The sequence below is a fragment of the Grampus griseus genome (assembly GCF_964374135.1).
Source record: "Grampus griseus genome assembly, chromosome: 2".
Lineage (NCBI taxonomy): Eukaryota > Metazoa > Chordata > Mammalia > Artiodactyla > Delphinidae > Grampus > Grampus griseus.
In genome coordinates, this window is record NC_139018.1 from 166,865,161 (window position 1) to 166,887,292 (window position 22,132).

General features: G+C 37.8%; 1 protein-coding gene across 1 annotated transcript in view; it reads left to right on the plus strand.

Moving 5' to 3' along the window:
• The window catches only part of MYO3A (myosin IIIA), a gene marked incomplete at both ends in the record, with an annotated part of 171,340 nt that overhangs the window by 97,888 nt on the left and 51,320 nt on the right, over positions 1–22,132 (plus strand). Inside the window, 5 exons of the mRNA XM_082648314.1 lie at positions 528–738; positions 2,526–2,673; positions 14,833–14,986; positions 16,357–16,445; positions 18,467–18,596. Coding sequence (XP_082504440.1) covers positions 528–738; positions 2,526–2,673; positions 14,833–14,986; positions 16,357–16,445; positions 18,467–18,596 — 732 coding nt within the window. The remainder of the gene's footprint in view (positions 1–527; positions 739–2,525; positions 2,674–14,832; positions 14,987–16,356; positions 16,446–18,466; positions 18,597–22,132) is intronic.

Sequence of the window (22,132 nt, forward strand, 5' to 3'; positions counted from 1 at the left end):
AAATAGTAGTATGATTAAAAAGTATATGAATGTCAAGACGTTTTATGCTCGTTTGTTTCCATCTTGCAGAAGTTACTTAAAATGCATTTGTTTGGGTATATCCCTGAAGTCTAGGTAACTTTACAATTAATTTCCATGTTTTGAAAATGTGTCTATAATAATGGCATCCAAATGATAGCAGAACTGTTCATTATGTTTTTAAGTATTTTAACATAATTCAGTGAAATTGTGTTTGGCATCACCTAAACAACTGCTGGTTTGTGTGGAAGGTCACTCTATCAGCCAGCTCAGTTTGGGTTGTGCTGTATTATACAACAGCCTATAGCTGACCAGTCGAGATAAGCGGAGAAAGATGATCTAGAAGAAACACAGGGCTCCTATTGAATAGGATATTCTTTTTATATTATAAAACCTTCACATGTTTATTTCATGTCATTTGAAGAAGGTGAATTAAGACATTTTCATTCTCTGGGAAACGACATCATTGTCATCATATCTTCTAACAACACATGTTTATTTATTTTTAGCTGCTTCTTTGCTTTGCATTCAAGCAGATGAGCTACAAGAAGCTCTCACCTCCCACTGCGTGGTCACTAGAGGAGAAACCATCATACGACCCAATACTGTAGAGAAAGCTACTGACGTCAGGGATGCGACAGCGAAAACTTTATATGGACGCCTGTTTAGTTGGATAGTCAATTGCATTAACAGCTTATTGAAGCACAACGCATCACCCAGGTAAAAAAACTTTATAGAACTTGTTCCCCAAACGTCAGGTGATGTAAATCTGTTTTCTAATTTACTGATTTGTCTGTGAGTCCCTTTGAAAATGTTTCTAATTGGTGTCATTTAATTATTAAACTTTTGTTTCTAGTTTAAGCTCTGCTTTATTTCCTAATGGTGCCACTTCATTGCATGAGGTAGCTATAGAACTTTAAAACTGCTGGGACACAGAAACTGTAGCAACATGAATAAACATAATAGAAAGTGATTTTTTAATGTGACTTCTTACTGTCAATTTATATGTTCTTTTAATTAGAAGGTGTACTGTGAAGCATATACCATTTTTTACTTGCAGAGAATGTCTATTCAGCAGTCCTTTGTCTTTGTTTTGAGGGATTGAATTAAATTTTCAAGGCAAAGGAAAACTTTCTTTTCATAGTTTAACTCTCATTATAACCCAGCAGGGGTACATATGATCTTCAATGAAATTTGGTTAAGAAATGCTGTAGATAGCTAATAAGTGATAGAACAAGATGTGAACAGTAGTGTTACCTGACCATAACAGATGCAAAATGCAACTTAAATCTCCAGCCTGTCTAGCGCCTTATCTGAAATCGCAGCCACCATTGAGTGCTCTCTGTACACCAGGGATTGTGCCGAGATATATCCTTACATTTACATCCAAAGCTTTGTTCTCCTGTAAATTATATAATCTTTAGAAATTGGTATGTGAAAAATATGGTGGATTCCTACCTTAAGATCACCTCTTTCACACTTGCTTACTAAGCATAAAAGACCATTTCATATACATTTCAGGGGTGTAGGTCACTGTTATTTTTCCACTAAAATACACACCACACCATAGTAGCATTCAGACTATCCAGGAGAGTTAAGAACATCGAGGAATAACATTCTTAAGTCTCTCTCCCTCAAAATTAGTGAACAGAGGTAACCATTGTGGAGGAGCAGGGCAAAGTTGCATCTGGAATATTGAATTGTGAAATAGTATTGAATTGTATTTTAAATTATTTCATTATGATATAAATTAATATATATTTATATCTTTCTCCAGGTTACTGTTCATCCCATATTAAAAATTATGAGTGGATAATTAAAAACCAAATAACAGTTCTTTAAAATAAGTAAAATATCTTTAGCAGGATGTTTTAATTGTCCTAAAATGAGAGACTAAATACTCTTTCACTGAATTTTTGCTTTTCTGGTATGGTTTTTACTGAACACATTCATACTATATTCTGAGCGCTGGCTAGGTTTTCCCTGTGATTCATGACTCTAGGAGTAGTTTCTGTAGTACAAGGAAAATATTATACTGTCTACATATTAAAATGAATTCTACCTAGTTAATGTTCTGTGGAGGGAAGCTTTTTCAATTAAGAAAATTTTCGCACGGACATATATACACTACCAAATGTAAAATAGATAGCTAGTGGGAAGCAACCACATAGCATAGGGAGATCAGCTTGGTGCTTTGTGACCACCTAGAGGGGTGGGATAGGGAGGGTGGGAGGGAGACGCAAGAGGGAGGAAATATGGAGATATATGTATATATATAGGTGATTCACTTTGTTATACAGCAGAAAATAACACACCATTGTAAAGCAATTATACTCCAATAAAGATGTTAAAAAAATTAAAAAAAAAAAAAAAGAAAAAATTTTCACTCTATGTCCTGGTAGTAGTTTCTTAGCTAAATCACAAAAGTGACTCTGAGATACCCTGCTTTGAATTACCTCCTAAGAAAATAAATAAGAACTCAAAATAATGCCTCTTCAATCTTCCAGTGGGAATGATGATGAGCTAAGCATTGGCATTCTGGATATATTTGGCTTTGAAAATTTCAAAAAAAATTCCTTTGAGCAGCTGTGCATTAACATTGCAAATGAACAAATTCAGTTTTATTTCAATCAACATGTGTTCGCCTGGGAACAGGTAAGTTGAGGTGCTTTGTTATATATAGTATAGATGCATGCAGTGTGTGTGTTCTGTGGAGAATTGTACTATGAAGCAGGATCTAAATCATAGATTGAAAGCCTGAAACATTTAATAAAGACCAAAAAAAGATTTCCTTTTCTCCATGCTCATTATAAAAACAAAAACAAGCCCAAAAGCTGGTATGCATTTAGTGTGTCTTGATACGTGATGCTGAGTGTACTCCACCAAAAATCACTGTACTCTTCTCCAAAACTTAGCACGTCTGAGTCCTTGCAAACAAAGAAGTTTCCTTTGGAAATTTAAGTAAGCAGATGTGTCTAGCTCTTTCTCTTTCTGTAGACTGCATAGCTGAAATTCTGTTTGAAATGTAAATATCCATCTAAAATGCATTAAACTTCAAAATTCCAGTTGCTAGGCAGCAGAATGCAAGATAATGGATTTGATGTAAATGCCATGAAACGGTAATTTTGTCACAGTACAATGTGTAATAATGATTCAGCTTCAAAAGTCAGAAACTCACTTGCATTGCATTTGGCAAAACGTTAGTGTTAAAATTATTTAGTTAATCAAGTCTAAAAGAAATAGTATTTTATATCATTTAGTGTGCTATTTCTCCTTTAAATAATATTAAATTGTTTTGTGTTTACTGATTAAAACTGAGGTTTTTGTTTAAATTTGAGATAAATTAGAGGTACATGAACCTCTTTTGCTTCAAAATATTTAGCCTTATTACAAATTTACTTTGAGATCGCATCTTGAAAACAGTGGTTGCATAAAAAATGTTTGGATTGTGACATTTCTTAGGTCAAAAAAGGGACATAAATTTAAAATTTTATCTGTGTTTGCACAGCTCTCATCTACCCCAGATTCTTGTTCATCACATACTCATTCTCTCACCCTCTCCCTCTACTCCTTCTCCACTCCTCTCCAGTAGCGCCATCCTTTGGCCTAGTTATATGATGAAATCCTTTAAAGTCTTTAAAAACAGAGCCCTTCTCCAGCCTGCTATGTCTGCAGCCATGGCCCTCCCCCTTCCCTTCATAGCCAGGCTCCTTGAAAACATATTCAACCTTCACTGTAATGTATTGATTTCTTCCCCGCCTGGGTACATTGAGTCCGTAGTATCTGGCTACTGGAAGGGCCCTTCTTAATCTCATCACTCATTAGTATCAGAAACACTTTAGTCTCCACATTACTATTGTCAACCCTGTTGACAGATTCCTGTTTCTGGAAAATCCCTCTTTTGTCATCCCTAACACGCTTTCTGTTTCTCTTGCTCTCTGATGGGTTCCTCCTTTACTCTTCCTGCACCAGCCCATAAATCCGTGGTTCTTAACCCTGGCTACATATGTGAATCACTTGGGTAAAATCCCAGTGCTCAGATCCTATCCCACACCCATTAAGTCAGATATCGTCGAATGAGACCTAGCTATCACTGTTTTTCAAAGGTTCCCAGTCTATTCCAATGTGCAGCCAATTACTGCCCTAAATGCTAGCTCCCAATGGGTTCTATTTTTGACCTCTTCTTATATTCACTAGGAAAGAATCTGTTTCCAATATTTCAACTACTCCCTAAATGCTAGGGATGCTTCAGTCCTCACCTCCAGCCCATGCCTCTCTCTAAACCTCCCCTGATTAGGACAACTTCCAGAACTTTATCCAGAATTGAACCCATCATCTTTCCCTCCCACTTATATTCTTTCTTAGAGAATGGCATCTCTGTCCACCAGCTTACTCAAGCCAAAGATGTTATGTTACATTTCATTTCTCATTTCTGAAATCCAAAAAATCAGTGAGACTTATTCTTACTCCTCCCTCCCCTATGGTCCAGTAAAAACATTTGACATCACAGTATTTAGTTTCCATTTTTGCTCTCTCTCACTAGGCTGAAGACTCCTTGAGGTCAAGGACTGTGGGATTGTGTATTAATTCTTTTTGTATCTTCAGAGCCTGACATATAGCAAATGCTCAATAAATATTTATTAATCAATGTCATCTTGCTTTAATGACTCACAGTGTTCACAGAATCCATTCTAACCAGAAATTGAAATAAGTAAATATTTTTTGGTTTGGACTTTTTGATAGGGATCTATTAGGATTACTTGCTTCATGGGACCAGGTGTGGCTTTGTGTATTTCCCCATCTGATTAATTAATTAACAACTTGTGTTAGCAGACTTCTATTATTCTTCTCTTTGGGGGGTTGAGGTTAGAACCTGATTTTATTGGAACTACCCTTTAAACCCGTGTACATATCTTTCAATAATTATTCGCTTTTCACTTTTTTATAAAATTGTAGTTTACAGTTCACTTTGATTGATAGCCTTGAACTTCATTCATCATCCTAACGCTCTTAATTGTTTTGTCTTTGGGCTTGCTGCAAATGAAACTACTCTGATATGGCTCCTTTAAAAATACCCTTGAGAGGCTTTCAAGACAAAACCGAGTCAAAATTGCCCCAACAAATTAAAAATGTAACTAGGATCCAAGATTATGCAAAGCACTTTGAGGAATTAAGGCCACTCCCAGTCCTTTCAATTGCCTTCCTAGGGTAACGACCCAAGCATCCCTACTTCATAATCTTACGGACCAAGCATTGGCAACTGAGTGATCAGGTCAGTGAATCTGTGATCTGGTGGACACAGGAGTAGTCAGAGATTCTGTTGGTTTTAACGTGTGTGTGCACCTGTTTGGATTTCTTTTTCTTTCACTCTGTCATTTATGTGTGAAAGCAAAAATTGTAACTGAGAAATGCTTATGTAGCTGTATGTATTAGCTACCACAGATAAAGAGAGCACATTTACACCAATTTCTATACATAAGAAACAGCTACTTAAGCCAAATCATTAATTAAAATCATGGTCACACTTCTTCTGGTCAAATGTAATCATAGGTTTGACCTAAGAGCTCCTTTGCTTAGTAAAGCTGTTATTGCTTATCAGGAAGACGTAATGTTCTCAGTTTCATGGACATACAAATGATCTATCCAATCTGAGCAAGACACAAGCCTTGGGTAGCATCTACACAGATGAAACCACTTCTGGTTCTGCTTTAATCAACAAATATTATCTTTATCGTCAGTCCTACAACATTGGGACATAAAGTTTGGCTAAAGGTGTTTCCTGTTTTTGCCCCAGTTCTGTTTGCATGTGATGTACAGTAAAGTTGGTTATGAAGGTATTTTGAATATCATTTTCCTATTTCTTTCTATTAAAACAATAATCAGTAGACTACAGTAAAACATGTTTAGTGGGCTTCCCTGGTGGCGCAGTGGTTGAGACTCCGCCTGCTGATGCAGGGGACACGGGTTCGTGCCCCGGTCTGGGAAGATCCCACATGCCGCGGAGTGGCTGGGCCCGTGAGCCATGGCCGCTGAGCCTGCGCGTCCGGAGCCTGTGCTCCGCAATGGGAGAGGCCACAACAGTGAGAGGCCCACGTACAGCAAAAAAAACAAAAACAAACAAACAAAAAAACATGTCTAGTGAAAGACTTTATGACAGTGACCTAATCCATAGTTTGTTGAGTGGATAGTTTTGTTTCTCAGAATGGTTGCCTCCAACTAACCATTTGTATGCCTTTTGAAACATATTCCTAAGTCTGGGAACCTCATTTAAAAAAAAAAATTATTTATTTATTTGGTTGCACGCGGTCTTAGTTGCGGCATGTAGGCTCCTTAGTTGTGGCATGTAAATTCTTAGTTGCAGCATGCATGATCTAGTTCCCTGACCAGGGATCGAACGCGGGCCCCCTGCATTGGGAGTGCGGAGCCTTTTCCACTGGGCCACCAGGGAAGTCCCTGGGAACCTCATTTTTAACTCACTGGCAGCTATGCCTCTTTTCTTCTCAAAACCTACATTTCTATGGACATAAATTATACTCCTCGTAATCTCAACCCACAACCAAGAGCATCCAGAACTTGTATCTTTTTTCTCCTTACTATCTAGATATTTAGAATGTCTAAGACAGTAGGTCTAGAGTAGTATTGTTTTTCTAATGTGTATAATATATAGCTCCTGAAAATTGTCTGGTTTGATATTTCATTTGAAGCTAATATTTGAATATAACATTGGAAGCTTCCATACTTTTACAGCACTAGAACCATTTGACTTTAATAAAATTTAAAGGAACAATTTATGTCTGAAAACAGTAGTTTGAAAGTTAGATAATAATCTAGGTCCCCTCCCCTGCAAATAGGTGATGAGGAATATGGCTGTAATCTTTTAAAATTCAAGACTCAATCAAACTCTGCTAAATAAGTTGCAACTGAAAAGTGTATACTTTTCTGTCAACTTTATTAATTCCACAAATAGAGGATTCCTATTTCAGCCTTCCCTGTTTGATTTGTAGAGCATTATTTTATGCACATTGTTTACTTCCATATTTTTCAAAAAACTTTTAATTAGCAGCTCAAAGAGCAGCAAACAAGCCATCGCATTTCTAATAAGGGAGGCATCTTTTCGAAATAGCCCTCACACTGAATCTCCATGGTAATTTGTAGCCAAGACTTTGCTTTTATTGGGTCTGTTTTTGCTTATTTTCTGGTTTTCTTTCATATAAAAGGGAGCTCAATGAACACAAACGATGGATTAGTCCCCCTGGGCATGAGTTTGAATTGGAATAAATGCCATTGTTCTTTAGGCCCAGAACACATGTATGATACTACAAAGCACTGCTCTAGAATCCTGAAGATTCACTCTACTTCCTCATATGCCCATCTATACCTAGGATAAGCTTTCTGATCCATTAGTGCAGCACATTTTTCTGACTGTTAACTGAGCTAAAGTTTTTTGGGTTGTTTTTTTTTTTTTTTTTTTTTTTTGGCTGTATTGGGTCTTCATTGCTGCGCGAGGGCATTTTTCTAGTTGTGGCGTGCAGACTTTTCATTGTGGTGTCTTCTCTTGTTGCAGAGCACCAGCTCTAGGCGCACAGGCTTCAGTAGTTGTGGCACACAGGCTCAGTAGTTGTGGCTTGTGGGCTCTAGAGCACAGGCTCAGTAGTTGTGGTGCACGGGCTTAGTTGCTCCGCAGCATGTGGGATCTTCCCAGACCAGGGCTTGAACCCGTGTCCCCTGCATTGGCAGGTGGATTCTTAACCACTGCACCACCAGGGAAGTCCCTAAAGTTTGTTTTTAAAATGAGCTATTAATATTTGTTTTGCTGAAATATAGGCATACATGTATATACATATATAATTTATATATGCACTCATGGGTTTAAAATTAAAAGTCAGAAGTCATCTTATAAGCAGGAAGCTATTTACAGCACGAAATGGAAACAATAACTGCAATTATGGCTCTGGCTTCTCACAGAAACTGATGTGTATGAATTTTATCTCCAGCTGTTCATATCCTAAAGTTTAAAGCTTTTGAGGATTTGAATGTGGGCTCCAACACATAATTTGTGGCAATTACAAAGAACAAAGATTCGTTCAATTACATAGTATCTATCCTTGCAACGTTTTTTATCATCATAAAGTAAAAAGAATCAGTCATCTGGTAAAAAAATATGTGGGTAATTCGAAACAAACCCCTTATAAATGTCTTCAAATTGTTTTGCTTGCAAAGTGTGAATTTTTGTCTCATATCCAGCTCTCTTCCCTATTGCACACGCCATATGTGTGTGATGGTGGTGGCATTTGTCTTATGTGAGCTCTCCAAGGGATAAAGGCAATTTTACAGGCATTTTCCTTAAGCATTAAGACAGCTGTACATTTAAGAAACCCTTGGTATGCAATAAATCTTCCTTTATAAATGCTTGGCCAAGTTTTAGGCTACTGTTTGAGATCACACACAAATATTCCTTAAACTTCTCACCTACTAAGTGAGCATGAAAGCTGGTACCCAAATGAGTAGATACACGTGGCACATCCCTGCAGCATCTCCTGGCTGTGAGCGGGCCACCCTCCCTCTCTGGCTCCCGCAGGCAGCCTCCTGGGCTCCTGGGTCCTCCCCGTCCCTCCCTCAACACCCATGCTGCACTCAGTCTGCTTCTTTTCTATCAGTGAAGTTGGCCAACACCCTGAATGTGATGTGAGGATTTGTGGTACTTATTTTGACAATTTGATAATATTTTTAAAAATCTTTTAATTATGATTAAAAATAATTTTGAGTGAAATATACAGTGAGGAGCGTCAATCTGTATACAGTTACTATAGGAGCATCAATCCGTATACGGTTACTATAGGAGCATCAATCGTATACGGTTACTATAGGAGCATCAATCCGTATACGGTTACTATAGGAGCATCAATCCGTATACGGTTACTGTAGGAGCATCGATCCGTATACGGTTACTGTAGGAGCATCGATCCGTATACGGTTACTATAGGAGCATCGATCCGTATACGGTTACTATAGGAGCATCGATCCGTATACGGTTACTATAGGAGCATCGATCCGTGTACGGTTACTATAGGAGCATCGATCCGTGTACGGTTACTATAGGAGCATCGATCCGTGTACGGTTACTATAGGAGCATCGATCCGTGTACGGTTACTATAGGAGCATCGATCCGTATACGGTTACTGTAGGAGCATCGATCCATATACGGTTACTGTAGGAGCATCGATCCGTATACGGTTACTGTAGGAGCATCAATCGTATACGGTTACTGTAGGAGCATCGATCCGTATACGGTTACTATAGGAGCATCGATCCGTATACGGTTACTGTAGGAGCATCGATCCATATATGGTTACTATAGGAGCATCGATCCGTATACAGTTACTATAGGAGCATCAGTCTGTATACAGTTACTATAGTTTTCTACATGTAAGATTAGAACATAGCATTGACAAACTGAAATAAAATTTTTTGGTAAAGACATAGACATGACAGTAAAGCAAAAATAGTTTAAGGTGAAAGAGATCCCGGCGTATAGAAAACTACATGTCATCTGAATTCCTAACTGAACTTCCTCCTGATCCTAAACCAATACCTGTCAATAGAATATAAATTTGTAAAATCCTTCATGGCTTTTAAAGACTTTTCAAGGTTAGGTACCACATACAAAAAGTGACTAGATGAAACTTTTCATCTCAAAATGTATATATCTCTTTTTCTGAAAAAGGAAGCTCTTCTAGAGAGCATCATTTAAATCTCCTTTCTCCAAAGTTCTTAAATATATGTAAAATATAGCATGTATATTTTATTAGGAATTATGCAAAATACTTTCTCATTAGTTTACTTGTCAAATTCTGAATTAGTGACCTATGTCATTTCAAATGAATGATGATCAACATTCTCTTTGGCTTGCTATTAACGTAAAAATGAACGAGACCATTGATATCAGCTTTGAATAGAAAATACCAAAAGAAATAGATTTCCAATCATAAATTTTACTTAACATCAAGAGTTTAGATTTTTACAGCATGCATATTTACCACTGTGCTTTCTTCATTTTTAGTTTTTTTTTAATACTTAGCTACTTCAGTAAAATGTTATTACTAAAAATAATATGTATATATAGAAAGAGAGCAAATGATAAAGCAAATGCAGTAAAATGCTAGGGATCAGGGAACTTGGGTAAAGGGTACATGGGAATTCTTTGTGCTGTTCTTGCCCCTTTTCTGTTAGTTTGAAATTATTCCAAGATAAAGAGTGGCAAAATTTCTTTTTTCACTATAATAAACATACTCAGTGCACCTCGAGTACTGATAACACCCTAAATCCTAGATTTTCAACCTATAAAGCCTTTCTCTTAGAGTGAGTAACTTCTCAATGGTTTCTTTCCACGCGGGCAGTATTTTCATGAGTGTGTACACTCATATGAGAAGTTGGTGAGTAGGAATTCTTTTACTAAAAGACAGGCTTCAGGGAATAAATGTGTATGTGGCTTCTTCCCCCTTGTAAATGTTCTGTCAACAGAACGTTTATTCATTTATTCATTAAGTTTCACAACACAGTCAGGCAGTTTTGGCATTCTGAAATGTTAGAACCAGAAGAAACCTAAATAGATCATTTATATTTCATAGATACAAATGACTCCCTGTGACTTGCCCAACGTTCCAGGCTGGTTAGACAAAGCCAGGGCCGGAATCTGGGTCTTCTGATACCCATCCAGGATATTCTCACGAACAAACAAATAAGCGAAGTTCAGAAGAAACAAGGAACTTACAAAGTATTCTCTTGTACAGAAGAAAACATGCTCCATCTAGTTGAAGAAAGAAAGAAGGAAGAAGGGAGAGGGGAAGGAGGGGAGGAAAAAGAGAGAGAGACAGTATTTTCACATGAAAGGCCAAGGAGAATCAACGTAAGTCTGGAAGGAAGGAGACTGGAGAGAACAGTAACACTGAGGCAGGTGGCAGTGGTGACAGAGACTGTGACAGCCGGAGAGCTTAGAGACCACCTAACAGGAAGGATATAGACCTAGGAGATGGAACAACTGAAAAAGAGAATATAGCAAAAGCAAAGAAATCCTAGGATGTAACTTAAAGGTTGGAATGGAAAGGCAGAGAGCATTCTTGCTATGCTCTAAAGGGCAGGAACTCTACCTTTTTCATCTTTCTTTCTACCTTCCCCAGTCCCACCTGCCCCTAAATATACACATGGCAGGTGCTCCACAAATGTTCAAGGAATTTCACTATGTAGCATTGTCTGCAACGATCTACACAGAGACGGTGCCACAAACCTAGGCGAACTGCAAATACCATCTGATATAAATCCCATTCATTCTTCTCCCATGACTTGAAGCAGAGAATCATTAAAAAGTGGACTAAACTTATAAAAATAAGAGATAGTGATTTATGACTTGAAACAGCAAACACAGAGAATAAATATTGAGGATCCTCTAAACCAACTGTTAAAATACTTCCAGATTCTAAAATACCTAAAACTGTGGAGCAGTGTCAGGTAATGGACTTACCTACATGAGAAGGATATGACTTCATTTCCCAGGTGCAAGTTCAGTGTAAGACTTCAGTGTGCCCTGTTACTGCATATACCCATCTTGCATGAAAGAAAATACCATGTAAGCCAAACTCCTTGATTGAAACCTTGATTTCGGGAAGCTCTTTTTGAAACTTCAGACTTAGCCCAAACTACCAGATGGTAGTAAAAACATATTCTCCAACAGTAAAATGATAACGTGGTGCTTTGGGGGGATAGGTAAGACCTGTTTATCCTTTACATGATGATGCAGTCTGCTAGGCTGCCTATATACTGTGTATACTTGAAAGTTCCTAAGAGAATAGATCTTAAATGTTCTCACCAAAAAAAAAAAAAAAAAAAAGGTAATTATGTGATGGGATGGAGTTGTTAGCTAACTCTGTGATGGTCATCATTTTTCAGTATATAAGTGTATCAAATCAAGACATTGTACACCTAAAACTTACACAGTGTTCTGTGTCGATTCTATTTCAATAAAGCTGGGGGAGGAGAAAGAAGATAATTTCCCAGGAAAGTCACTCAGAGCTCCATTCATTCATTTGTAATTTATTTAACACACCCAAGTCTCCCTAGAGACAGAGGAAAAGGGTACAGAGGGGAATAAAAGTTCTGTCCTCATGGAGTTTTCATTCTAATGAGAGAGAGGGAGGATAAGTGAAAATGCTAGAAATACTGTGAAATAATTTAAAGCATGATGGCTGGGACAGGGCAGGGATAGAGAGTGACCAGTGGAGGAATGGGTATTGCTGGGTCAGACCAGGAGATGGGGAAGGGGCTCTCTGAGGGGGTGAGACCTGAGTGATACGCGTGGAGCCTTTACTGTGTTGGTGATCCATGCTGAGCAGTCCACGCTTGCATTTTCACCTGCCTTAGGAGCATGTGGAAGCTTGCAGCCCTATCAGTTTATGGTGGCCACCCTCCCACGCTGCTGTGTGAGTCTGAGGACTCAAGGTAGTAATCTCAAATCCCTCCTGGCCCAAAGTATTTAAGCTTGTTGTTGAGGCCGTAGCTGCGGATGCATCTTCCATAGGCTCTCTTACTGCTATGTCCTTCCACGCCTCACACTCAAAGTTCAATGCAGAGCAAGGAGATCTTGTTTCAGGCATGAGGTTTTCTAACACCCACGGCTTCTCACTTCCTTTCTCCTTGATGTATGCTTAAAATGATCCCTTTTTCCAAAGGGAATTGGGGGCCTCTCCACAGAGTAGGGATTATATATGTTAAACAGCTCAGCTTTACTGTAGTTAACAGCTCTACTCATCTGCTTTAAATGTATTTGTTTAATGTACAGGACATAGAGGACTTTCTGAGTAGTTACATGAGCTACATTTGTCCACATATACTTAAAAACAACTGAACATTTCGAAATCATTACGGCCATAAAAATACATAATATGTTGTTTTAGGCGTGATAACTTTACTAAAAGCGAGTGCTTTGTGAATCCTGAGTGACAGCATTTTTTCTCCATTGGTTTGCCTGGAGATACTAACAAGTATCTTAAAGGTCTAAGCCCATTGTTTTCCAAGTTACTCTGCTCTGTATGACCTGCCACCGCAGCACTCAGCGGATTTTGACACAGGCAAATAGAAGTGACAAATGCATTGATTTAGACCATAACCTTGAACGCTTTCCACAGAAAATATACAAAACCTCTTTTGAACTTTGCAGTTGCCATTTAAGCTATAATATGCTGTCAGCATAATGTGTCTGACAGTCACGTAATTCTAGGTCTGTGTACATCTCCCAAGGTTACCTTCAAGTGAAAAAGCTGTGAAACTTCAAACATTGTTTCCATTTTTTGTACTGGGTAAACTGAATGTCTTTCAGGTGATCTAACTTTTAGACCAGTGGGTTCTGCCTCATTTTTACATATTAGATTTTGTTTTATTTAAAAATATACATTTACTTTTTTTCCTGGTGACACTCTTGACTGTGATTTCAATTTTATAAGGCCCCAAAAGCAGAGATTAAAACTTTGGCTTATGAAATGCCCCACCTGCCGTTGGCTAAATTCATCCATGAAGATCCCAGAAATAAATTCTCTTTCTCTGAACTCCTGTAGTACATCGTACCTAGCATTTATCTATCCCATGTTACCTTGCATTTTGGGTATGTATTTACAAAGCTAATCACTCAAATTTTATCTTAAATTCACTGAGGACAGAGAGTTTGTTTTAAACATCTTTTTATCACCCATCACAGTGCCTTATTATAAGGTGTTCAATGAAAATATTTGATGAATTAAAGAATATATTAAAATGGTAATGAAAGTAGCCTGTAACTTTCGTTTGTGAATGGTGCAGGGCATTCTTCCCCAGTCAGTAATTATTTGATACACTTCCCCAGTGATAGTTGCTTTATCACCTGAGAAAGTGGGGGGAACCCTCCATGTAAGCATCATTACAAGTCCGAGTTCAGAGGTCGTCTATGTCCTGTCTTTTACACATTGCAGCACTGGGGGTGAGGGGGACCCAGTATGAAGGCAAAAGTCATAGAAGCAAAGCTACAGCACAATTCTTCTTGTCCTTTTTGTAAAATAGATCATCAGTATCTATGTTGTGCTGGTACCAACATCTTACAGTAATTATTGTTTTTATTTTATGCATTTTATATCATACTCCACCACAAATGATTACTAGTGATTACCAGATATTATTACTTTGTTAGATGGAGATTGTTACTTCTGTTTAGTAGATAAAAAAACAGAAGTTTAAAGAGTAAGAAAATTCCAAAGGAATATATGGCTCGTCAAGTGGCAGAGCCCAGATGGGAACCTACGTGTTCTTGGTTCTCCAGCCATTGGTTGTTCCTGTGACCCACAGCCATTCACCCCAAACAATGTAAATGTCATCATGACTGAAAAACTATGTTCTTGAGAGATCCAGCATTTCTGAATTTAGATAAAAGGCTTAAATTGGGGGAAGTGTAACCCTAAGATATACCTAATTAATATTCTATCAATTCTGGAACATGATTTTATTACTGCTCATTAACAACATAGTCTCCTGCATCTGGAAAACTTGAGATGCCTGTAATTCTAGTATAGAAGCTAGAAACTTTTTATTACTACCCTGAGTATCATCAGTGCTAACTTTAATGAACTGGCACTTCTGGGGAGAGAGAAATAAAATGATACCCTCAGCTTAAGGGCAAGGTCGTAGGGAGTAATTTTTTATCATGTGTGTAAAGTAGAATTTTAGGTAGTTGCTGCCAAGTTACATATTGTTCACAAAATTTTAAGTGTTTCTATACATCTCATGTTCCGTTACAGAATGAATACATAAATGAAGATGTGGATGCTAGAGTTATTGAATACGAAGATAACCGGCCCCTCCTAGATATGTTCCTGCAGAAGCCAATGGGTTTACTGTCCCTCCTCGATGAAGAGTGTAGATTTCCCAAGGCCACCGACCAGACTCTTGTAGGTGAGTTTTAAATTCAGTATGTCTACATAGTTTTCATGTAATACGGTCATGTAGTTATGAATGACTTAAAAAAATGTTTTTAAATATCTAGTAGAGTATTGCTGTGACAAAGCCTGCGTATCTAACTTTGGGGAAGAGGCTTTGGATCTAATACCTAGACCAGTGAATGTTTATAATAGGGTGAAATATTTAGTGATGAATTAAACAAGTTTCAGTATTGGACTTCTCCTTATATTATGGTAGAGCCCCAATCATAGGATTTTATGTTAGAAATGACCTTAGTAATTATCCAGCCCAAAACTAGAAATTGGAGGACAGGGCAAAAGGACAGCTCCAGAATTGGAAATGAGATACCTAACAGGGAGGAAATAAATTCATCTGTGATGTTCTCGTCATTTATCTGACTCACTGATTGCCTATTCTCTCCTCTAGTTGGACGATACTAGATGGAAAAGAAAATAACCCCAACGTGGTGGGGAAATCATTTCATACTAGTCCCTTGATTTTGATGTTAAAATGTACCTTCTAGGACATGAAATAACAGAGAACTTGTGCTGGTAAAACTGTTGTAGACATGCCTGTATGATCCTATTGTGTTTCCTATGTAATCAGTAACAACCTATAGCTCTTCTTATAAAAAAGAGAACCAAAATACCAAATTTCTAGGCTCATGGCTTCACATCCAGCTGTGTTTCAAAGCTCTCTGGACAATCTCAAGTACTTAGTTTCCTCCCTCTGTACCAGTGGTTCTTAAAATGGGGTCCCCAGGCCAGGAACATCAGTATCCCCTGGGAACTTGCTAGAAATGTTAATTTTTGGATCCCACTCCAGACCTGTTGAGTCAGAAACTCTGGGGGTGGGACCCAGCAGTCTATTTTAACAAACCCTCCAGGTGATTCTGCTGCTTGCTAAGGTTTGAGACCTGCTGACCTAAATCATATTGGAATGGTAAAATTCATGATCTCAAGTTTTGCCTTACCATTTATAATTATATTACAAATCTGCTTGTAATAACTATATAAAATTTTCTGTGTTTATTCACTGCACATTTTCCATTTTATGGTGAAAGAGATGATTCTGTCAGTTGGTTTTTTGTTTTTTTTTTTTTTTTTTTTGCGGTACGTGGACCTCTCACTGTTGTGGCCTCTCCCGTTGCGGAGCACAGGCTCCGGATGCGCAGGCTCAGTGGCCATGGCTCACGGGCCCAGCCGCTCCACAGCATGTGGGATCCTCCCAGACTGGGGCACGAACCCATGTCCCCTGCATCGGCAGGCGGACTCTCAACCACTGCGCCACCAGGGAAGCCCTCAATCGGTATTTTTTGAGGCCCTCCTACATGCTTGATATTGGAGTTAAATTTTTTTCTACAGAAAAATTTGAAGGTAATCTGAAATCACAGTACTTCTGGAGGCCTAAAAGAATGGAAGTTAGTTTTGGAATTCACCATTATGCAGGAAAGGTAAGAACTCTGAAACATTATAACTGAGTTTCTCTTTAGTCTTTCATTGAATAATAAGGCCACGAAAATTATGGCCCAAAATATTTATAGATGGCTGTAATGATATAAAGAGTACATCTTTCTGATCCTGAGGTGTGGCTTGGCATGTGGTTGGCTGCCAATGGGTACCTATTTTTTTCTTCTTTTAATGATAGCTGAGAACCTTTTGTATAAACTGCCTTCTTCAGACTTGAGTTGCTTCTCTGTCCATGGCAGCCTTTGTCTTTCCTCCTTCCCAACAAGAGAAGGTACCAGGCTGGAGGTACGGCCAGATCCCTGAGCTGATTAATTAGAATTAACTGATGGACTGTCATGCAGTCAGAGGAAGCAGTGTTTATGCATTGGTGGATACACTTCCTACACCAGAGCATACCTCAGATATGCCATCCTACATATGGAAAGAAACCCAGGAGACAGTTTCTTTCCCTTCTGTAGAGAATAACAGGTCTTTCCCTCACAATGATGTTATAAATATTGGAGGACTAAGAAGATATTCAAATCAAGAAGGAATTCATAGACATATACAAACAAAATAAAATACCACAGAACCCTGAGCGTTCTAGTCTAGTAGAACTTCTGTGTCAGTCAGTAGTCCAGACTTTAGTCATTGAAAACAAAATCTACCTTAAATATCACAGTTATAACCTTTCTCATGATTTTCAGCATGTGATTTTCCAAATAAGCCTACTTTAAAATATTCGTTAAGAATTTCCTATGATCATTTTATCCAGTTCTTTTAAGATTAATTTATTTATTTTTGGCTGCACTGGGTCTTCGTTGCCGCGCGCGGGCTTCTCTAGTTGCGGCGAGTGGCGACTACTCTTTGTTGCGATGTGCGGGCTTCTCACTGCGGTGGCTTCTCTTGTTGTGGAGCACAGGCTCTAGGCACACAGGCTTCAGTAGTTGTGGCACGCGGGCTCGGTAGTTGTGGCGCATGGGCTTAGTTGCTCCGCGGCATGTGGGATCTTCCTGGACCAGGTCTCGAACCCGTGTCCCCTGCATTGGCAGGAGGATTCTCAACCACTGCACCACTAGGGAAACCCTAGCCAGTTATTTTTAACAACTGTATTAGTCTTTTGGGCTGCCATAACAAAAATACCACAGGCTGAGTGTCTTAAACAATGGAAATTTATTTCCTCACAGTTCTGGAGGCTAGAAGGCCAAGATCAAGGTGCCAGCACATCTGGTGAGGTCTATTTTCTGGCTTGCAGATAGCTGCCTCCTCCCAGTGCCTTCATATGGCCTTTTCTCTGTGTACGTAGGAGGGGGAGAAAGAGATCTCTGGTGTATCTTCCTCTTCTTACAAGAACACTAGTCCTGTGGGATTAGAGCCTCACTCTTACAGTAAACTTCATTTAACCTTCATTACCTCCTTAAAGACCTTGTTTCCAAAATACAGTCACATTGGGGATTAGATTTTCCACATATTAATTTTGGAGGGACACAATTCAGTCCATAACAACAGCCACATTGGACCATCCTACAAAAATCTTTGGGTTGCATTGATCTTTAAAAATCTTAAAATTATTTAGAAGTGCCAGAAACACACACACCCACAGTGTATTTAGACCACACTACTCCTGAGATTAAATCTATAAAAAGCCTTTTCACTGCAGGTGAACCAGTTATCACAGAAATGAGAACACCTTGGGGGCCCCAACCCTCCAAACAGAGAAGGGAGACCCACAACATTGCCAACATGATATAATAAATGGGAGGAAGCAAACCTCTTTGATTATTTCAACCCAAATACAATCATTATGACACAGATTTTTCTCTGAAAAGATATAATGTAAGCCTGGAGAGGTTCACTTTTCCAACCGAGTTGTAAGGGACTACCTTTGTAAATCCTTGTGTACCTGTCACTTAGCGCTAAGTAAAGCTCTCAATAAATACCTATTGGTGATGATAATGATGCTGCTGATGAGGATGAGGGTGATGACATTGACTGTGACAATGATGATACCATGCTTTATCAACAGGTCATCTATAACGCAAGTGGGTTCTTAGCTAAAAACAGAGACACCCTCCCAACTGATATTGTGCTACTTTTGAGGTCGTCGGAAAACAGCGTAATTCGACAGCTAGTCAGCCACCCTCTAACAAAAACAGGTAAGCCGAGGCAGTTTCCTTCCATTTTTCTTGGTGCGTGAGTTGGTTTTATTTTTACAAAGAAGCTAGGTTTCCATTAAAGAAAAGTTTTGAATTACTCACCAGAAAAGACGGTGGTGTCCTAGCTGCTCACTAAAAGAGTACCGTCACCTTCAGAGAGTTCAGAATTACCTGCTGTGTCAGGAGTGGGCAACATTGGATGAGCCTTTGAGATCCTACAGGTTTAGTGAGTTCTGCCTAATCGATTAAAAAGTTGTGTGCCTTTTTCCAACCAACCATATAATCCTTGCATTTGCTCTTAAGTAGAAAAAAAAATGTAGTTTGGTCTTTTTCTTTATTGGAGTTCAGAATTGTTCTCTGCACTTCATTTCTTATAGTTTGTTGATGTATAACTGACACACAATAAAGAGCATATATTTAGACAGTAAAATATGATGAGTTCTTGACGTACATAGATGAATTTTCTGCATCTATTGAAATTATCATTTGTTTTTGCTTTGTTTTTGCTTTATATCTATAAATATGGTGAGTTACATGGATTGATTTCTGAACGTTTTACTGACTTTTATTCCTGAGAAAGTCTTTTTTAAAAATGTTTATTGAAATATAGTTTTTTTTATATTGGAGTATAGTTGATTAACAATGTTGTGTTGGTTTCAGGTGTACAGCAGAGTGATTCAGGTATACTTATACATGTATCTATTCTTTTTCTAGTTCTTTTCCCATTTAGGTTGTTATAGTATATTGAGCAGAGTTCCCTGTGCTGTACAGTAGGTCCTTGTTGGTTATCTGTTTTAAATATAGCAGTTTGTATATGTCAATCTGAAATAGCTTTAGAGTAGGTTGTATCTTTTAGGAAAATTTTCTATTTAATCTGTGCTGTCAAATTTATTGACATAAATTTGATAATATCTATTTAATCTATGCTGTCAAATTTATTGACATAAATTTGACAATAACCCCTATTATTCTTTGAATGTCTGTAGATCTTGAGGTTATATCAGCTCTCTTATTCCTGATACAGATAATGTATGTTCTCTCTCATTTTATTCTTGATAGATTTTCTAGACGTTTATCAATTTTATTGATATTCTCAAAGAACCAACTTTTAGTTTCATTGATTTTGTCTATTGAATTTTTAGTTTTAATTTTGTTGATTTTTTTTTTTTTTTTGCTTTTGTCTTTATTGTTTTCTTCTGTTTCTTTCAGGGTTTATTTTGCCTTCTGATTTCTGAGATGAAAACTTAAGTCATTGATTTAAGAAAATTTCTTCTTTTCTAATATAGGCATTTATAGGAGTTATTTATAAGTATTACATTTAATTTCTAAATATATTGGGATTTCCAGGTATATTTTTGTTATGTACTACTAATTTAATTTTGTATTGCTCAGAAAGCATACTTTGTATGATTTAATTCATTTAACTTTATTGAGACATGTTTTATGGCCCAGAATATGCTCTATCTTGTTTTATGTTTCATTTGCACTTGAAAATAATGTGTATTCTGCTGTTGGTGGGTGGAGTATTCCATAAGTGGCAATTAGGTCAACTTGGTTGATAATATTGGTCAGATCTTCTGTATACTTACAAGTTTTCTCTCTCCTGGTTCTCTCAGTTACTGAGAAAGTGGTTTTGAAATATCTGACTATAATTGTCAATTTATCTATTTTTACTTTCATTTCTATCAGTTTTTGCTTTATGTACTTTAAGGTCTGTTATTGGATGCATAACATCTAGAATTGTTATATCTTCTTGATGAATAGTCCCCTTTATTATTACTAAATAACTCTTTTATGTCTGGTAATATTCTTTGTTCTGAAATCTACTTTGCCTGATATTAATAGGAAGACTCCAACTTTCTTATGATTAGTAGTTAAATGGTGTATCTTTTTATGCTTTTAACTTCAACTTTTTTTGAGTTTATATTTAAAGTGGGTTTTTTGTAGACAGCATATAATTGGGCCTTGCTTTTTTAAATCCAACCTGATAATCTCTGCCTTTTAATTGAGGTGATCAAACAATTTACATTTAATGTGATTAGCAATATGGTTGGGCTTGACACTCTCTTGCTGTTTGTTTCCTATTGGTTACATCTGTTCTCTCCAGGCTTCATTGGGTTCCTCTCCCTGCATTGCAACATAAACCCTCTGGACAGAAAGCTGGAGTAATCATAGGGCTCACCTCATTTGTTTCCTCTCTCTCAGGGATCAGTGTCCTATATTGATGCAAAAATTGTTGCTTCATGCAAAAATTGTTGCTCCTAAACAAATACTCCATGATTCCACTTATATGAGGTACTGAGAGTAGTCAGAATCATAGAGACAGAAAGTAGAATGTTGGTTGTCAAGAGCTGGGATGGGGGGCATGGGGAGTTAGTATTTAATGGGTATAGAATTTCAGTTTTACAAGATGAAAAGGGTTATGAAGATTGGTGGTGGTGATGGTTGCACAACGTTATGAATGTATTTAATACCACTGAATTGTATACTTAAAAAGGTTCAGATGCTAAATTTTATGTTATGTCTATTTTACCACAGTAAAAAAATTGGAAAGAAAAAAAAAACTGTTCCATAGACTTCGTATGTCTTTTTAGTTGTTTTAGGTGAGAAGGTAATCCAGTTTGTGTTACTTTATCTTGTTCATAAAAGAAGTCTTCAGTTTTGACTTTAACAATTGTCTACCGTAAATCAACTATACTCCCATAAAAATTTAAAAAAAAGAAAGCCTTTGAATGTTAGAAACAATATAATTGTATTAAAGCTCCAACTTTGGAGCATTTAACAGAAACAGATTGATGCGGCTCTCCCTTGTCTCATATTAACTCTAAAAGATAATATATATTATAAATATTCTTAATAAAGTGAATTCACATAAAGATAGCCATCTCTTTTTGTATCTGCCAACAGCATCTACGCATCTGATTTCATGTTTTCACCCTTATAAAATATGCAACCAGGTTCTCAATACTATGCCATGTCTCCTGACTTTCAGCAGAACAGTGTCTAGTTGGCCAGGGAGGAGAGCAGAACTCTATAGTCAAAGGTGTTTCAGTAACTCAACCTCAAAGCTATCAAAGGTGTTTGGGGTTTACATTCAGCTAGATGTGTACACATATAATAATAATAATGACAATAGATAGCTTTATTTAGAAATTGCAATGTGCTAGTCACTGTACTAAGTACTTTCATTTACTTCTAAAAACAACACTCGGGATTCCCTCGTGGCGCAGTGGTTAAGAATCCGCCTGCCAGTGCGGGGGACACGGGTTCGAGCCCTAGTCCGGGAAGATCCCACATGCTGCGGAGCAACTAAGCCCGTGCAACACAGCTACTGAGCCCGCGTGCCACAACTACTGAAGCCCACACGCCTAGAGCTTGTGCTCTGCAACAAGAGAAGCCACCGCAATGAGAAGCCCACACACCGCAACGAAGAGTAGCCCCCGCTCACCGTAACTAGAGAAAGCCCGCATGCAACAACAAAGACCCAACGCAGCCAAAAATAAATAAATTAAAAACAACACTCTGAGGAGGAACTG